The 5,000-nt window shown below is 33.7% G+C and overlaps 1 protein-coding gene across 1 annotated transcript in view; it reads left to right on the top strand.

Annotated features, from left to right (window-relative positions):
* The first annotated feature begins 2,820 nt into the window (after positions 1–2,820).
* Positions 2,821–5,000, top strand: part of LOC119584279 — a 2,735-nt gene continuing 555 nt past the window's right edge. Inside the window, exons 1-2 of the mRNA XM_037932808.1 lie at positions 2,821–2,948; positions 3,539–5,000. The exon at positions 3,539–5,000 is cut by the window's right edge and continues 555 nt beyond it. Of these exons, the coding sequence (XP_037788736.1) occupies positions 2,834–2,948; positions 3,539–3,789 (366 nt within the window). The 5' untranslated portion in view covers positions 2,821–2,833 and the 3' untranslated portion in view covers positions 3,790–5,000. The remainder of the gene's footprint in view (positions 2,949–3,538) is intronic.

Below are 5,000 nucleotides of genomic sequence, written 5' to 3'. Positions count from 1 at the left end.
TAATGATAACTTTAATAGTTGTCATAGTAATGATAATGTTAATATAAATAGCAATAATAACAGTGATATAAAATAGTAATAGTAATAATGATAATAATAATGATAATAATAATAATGATAATAATAATAATAATAATAATAATAATAATAAAAATAACAATGATAATGATAGTAATAATGATAATAATAATAATAATAATAATAATAATAATAATAATAATAATAATAATAATGATAATGATAATAATAATAATAATAATAATAATAATAATAATAATAATGATAATAATAACAACGGTAATAATAATAATAGTAATGATAATAATAATAATAATAACAACAATGATAATAACAATAATGATAATAATAATAATAATAATAATAATAATAATGATAATAATAATGATAATCATCATCATCATCATCATCATCATGATAACAACAATGACGACCATAATAATGGTAATACAAATAGTAATAACAATGCTGATGATAATAATATACTGTTATAACAATAATCATAATTGCAATGCTAATAAACCATAAATTTATGATTGCAATTTACGTCACATTAAAGAATCTGACAATATGCGACGTCAATTGAACTGATACATTACATTCGAGTTCAATTTATCATGCATAACGAGTCAACATCCACGCACATGTTACTAAGTGAATACCAGCCAATGCTTTTTCACTTTATCTATTTTAGTATCATCTTCTTATTATCATTATTATTGCTATTATCATTTTCGTTATTATATATTTCGTCATTTATGAAAGGGTGTCGTAAGATCTCTTTTTTTTTAGTATGTATCCTCACGCAGAGTCTCCGAAAAGGACAAATATTGATACGGATATTATATTCTTTCTCTCTTTCTCTCTTTTATTCGTCTTTTTCTATTCTTTTTTCATCGCTCATGTGTTTCTAGTTTTAATAATTCGACATTTTCTGTTTTACATTTTTTCTCCCATGAGACCAAAAGCATCCCTTGTGGCTCAACCTTGGACACGTTCGCTGTGTTTACTTTGAACTTGAAGGTGATAAATAATTCACTGTTGCTTACACTTCGCTAGATAAATCGCTCTGCATTTTGCAGGAAGTGTCACTGTAAAGAAGAAAAAAATGGATAATGACGAGCATTGGTTGCGTTTTGTGAAGTACCGGAATATCTAATCAATGCTAGGTGATGATAATGCTTCTTCCTCTCTCCGAAATGGATTTAGAGGGATCATATATTTTTTTTTCCTGTCTCCTTAATACTTTGTAGTGTATTTCTAGAGTACTTACGTGTTCAGCAACAAATCAGAACATCAGTAGTTAGTAAATGTTTAGATCTTAATGTATTCGGTATTGTTCATGCTTTAACCTACTTCAGACACAAGAATCACCTTTGTCATTACATCCAATTTCAAAAATCAAAGAGAAAAGTTAAATTATTAAGTATCTTGCTTTGGGAGGCACTGGTGGTTGCTGTAAAATTCACACGTAGGAAAATATTTATTAAACGATTGAGTATGTAAGGATGTGTTCAGTTCACCATGTCTCATGCTGGGCCAGGAGAAAGTGCAAGGAAAGGTCCCTGGCCATTACGTTCTTTTTATCGAAGAGCCGCAGGTGTGCGTGTCAAGTATGTTCTCTGCATATATCATATATATAGATAAATAAATAAATAAATATAATATATATATATATATATATATATATATATATATATATATATATATGTTAATATATATATAATATATACATATATATATCGTATATATATATATATATATATATATATATATATATATATATATATATATATATATATATATATATATATATATATATATATCATTATATAACTATATATATACTATGCTAATATATCATATAATACCATATTTATCATATGATAGCTATAGATATATAGACTTCAGATAATATATACTAACATATCAATGATATACTACTTATTATCTATTATATTCTCTCAAATTATTATCTATCCCTGTTATATACAGCCCTAGACTCGAGCGATGACAGTATCACTATATATAACTCAACAATGGCGTGATAACTGACTGTCATTTGCCTCCGTGCGCTGAACACGGGTCCGTCTCTATCCTTTCCTTCCTTCGTCTGATGTACAAGCTTCCTCACTATGCGGCCCGTACCTTCTCATCTCACTTCTCACGGTCTTCTGATCCACTGTTCCTCCTCTGGGCCTCCTTGGTTCCTTCTCCTCCTTCTCCTTTTTCTCCCCTTTCTCGTTTCGTATCATTTCTTCACTTGTCGCTCGTCTTTTCATTTCCTCTCGCTTCTCTTTTTCACTTGTGCCTTCCTCCTTCTCCTTCCTCCTTCCTCCTTCTCACTCCTTCCTCCTTCTTCTTCCTCGTCTCCTTCTCTTTCCTTCGTCTTTCACTTGTATTCTTCTTCTTTCCTACGCTTCGTCTTATTCTCCTTCACGTCTGTTTATCTTCGTCTTTTCTTTTATTGTCCTGTTTTACAAGACCTTGTCCCCTTTTTTTTATCTCTCCTCGTGTGCTTAGTCATTTCCTTTTCCCTCCTCGTCTATTTATTGGTTTTAGAGGCGTATTTTCTTTCTTCACTTTGTTTGATCTTGCCTCACTTCAAACTTAGATTGGTCATTCTTCCCCTCATGAAAATTACTCACTGATTTATTACTTTCTGTAATTTATGTGCGCTACTTTACGTAGTCGTAGCACACAAACGTTATGAAAAGGCATATATACTAGGATGTACCTTATATTAGCTTTAGAGAAATAAACGCAATTACGTTCTCCTCTCACCGAGATCCTGATCCTCAGGTTCAAGTACAAGATGGGAGGCCTTTCCCGTCTGCGTCGCTATGTGATCCGAGTAGACGCTTACCTGGATGACATGTCTCTCATGGCGAACTCTACGATCTCCTTCCTCACCGGAGAAAATGATGGAGGTAAGGGCGAGGGGCACACTCTGTGGAAACCTCGGCTATGGAAAGTGTATTTATCTTAAGGACATTAAAATACTTGGTTGCAGAGAGTGCATACTAAAACTTCATAGAGAGCGTATTTGCTCAAAGATAGCTAATCACGTTCATGGGTTCCGTGGATTATGATGCTAATCTCAAGGAATTTCAAGATATACTTAAAATGGAAGCTATGTTTGTTTATAAGCAAGATCTGTTGAAATGGGCATGTTAAATCGATATATTATACAGGATTTTTTCTTTGCACTACAATTTATCTGTAAGATGATTAGACATTCATTACTTTATTTTCATCGCATTTGTTGTGAAAATGAAGTGTATATTGTGGAACACATATTTCCCTTGTCGCTTGGTAACCAATCAGACACCAGATAAAAATAAAGATATAGATAATGTCCGCAACAATTGCGAAGGAGACTAGCAAGAGTGTAATTGAATTTAAATACACTAATTGAATACACTAAATAAATACACTAAATAAATTCACACATACACACAAAAAAAGAGTTTTTGCCTTTTCCCGAACCCTTAATAACTCTAACTTTCCGGCCTCGCAGAGAGCCAGCTGTACAACCTGACGGGAATCATCCTGGTCCTCGGGATCTCCACCATCATCATGGTGGTGGTGATGGTCTGCGTCGGCTACGAGAAGCTCATTCAGCAGAAGAAGGAAGACTGTTGCGACTTCCTCTGCTGCAGGAGGGAGAAGAGGAAGGGGCCGAAGGTGTCCATATCACCCGAACCGCTCATGGTACAAGACAGAAGGGAATTGGATGACGATTCCCCGACTTCCTCACACAGATACTAAGCTTCGTCTAGTCTCAGGGAGGAAAAACTGACAGCTCAGTCCGAACTCTAGACTTCTTGTGTTGAAGGCAACGTTTCAATAAAAAAAATATCTTCGTCCAGTTTTGAAAATACGAAAAGCCATTCTTTAATTTTATTTATTTATTTTTTATTTTATTTTTTTTTTTTTTTTTTTAGAAAAGGGACGGTGATTCGAAGTACTCCAGAAGCCGGAGTGAGTTGCCAATTTTCTTTCCTGAGTTTGGATGCACTCTACCGATGGCCTTCTAAGCTGGCGACGAAACTGACGAACATTTGTACAAGTCCTCGAGTGCAGAAGTTGTGCCTAACGTTTCGTTCCAGGATTCATATGTTTCAAAGTATTTTTTGAAAAAAAGGTGTATATTTGATGTTTGTTATTGGATACGATAGTTTTATTATTTCAATGTAAGTGTGGGTATCTATACCTATATTACCAGACACGTAATAGTTTCACCAGTGCAAGATGAATGGGCCAGTGAAATGACTGTGAGAGATTCATCTTGCACGTCGTACCTTGCATAGTATGACACACATTAAATCACTGGATCCACAAAAAATACAGGTACAAGATACAGTATTCGGTTAGCGAAATATTTAGAAATAAAAGTACATTTTTATTTGGTAAAAAAAGAGAGAGAGAGAGAGATTCTTATAAATAATATATAAGGAACCAATACCATATAAGAACATCTCTTCAGAAGGGATACTCCGATATTTTCACCGTTTTATATAAAGAATTACGGTCACTGCTTCCTCCACGGGCAAAGAAAGCGGAGAAGGAAACACAGCTGGAGGAGGCAGCGACGGCGGAGGAGCGCGTCTGCGTGTGCCACTCGGTGCCATTTTTAAAGAACTAACCGTAGTCGACCTTTTACCCGGTGTAGCTGTTCTTTAAGCGTTCATGATTAGTGCTTTAAGGCAACACTTCAGGTAGTGACAAAGGGAGGATTATACCTCAAAAAATAGTAAAAGGTGCTGATTTGGTGATATGTCATCTTTATTGACAATGGATGTGGATTTCAGGTGAGTGGTTTTGTTAGATTCAGTTCAGTTAAGAAATTGAAGATCGTGCAGTCATATGATATGATATAATACTCTTAATCATACGCACATGTATTCATATAAACAAATAAATAGATATAGATGTTTATTTATTTATTCATTCATGTGTTTATGTTTACATATGTATAT

The sequence above is a fragment of the Penaeus monodon genome, chromosome 18 (assembly GCF_015228065.2).
Source record: "Penaeus monodon isolate SGIC_2016 chromosome 18, NSTDA_Pmon_1, whole genome shotgun sequence".
NCBI classification, from domain to species: domain Eukaryota; kingdom Metazoa; phylum Arthropoda; class Malacostraca; order Decapoda; family Penaeidae; genus Penaeus; species Penaeus monodon.
Note: the sequence above shows the minus strand (reverse complement) of the source record. Positions and strands in the feature narration are given on the sequence as shown.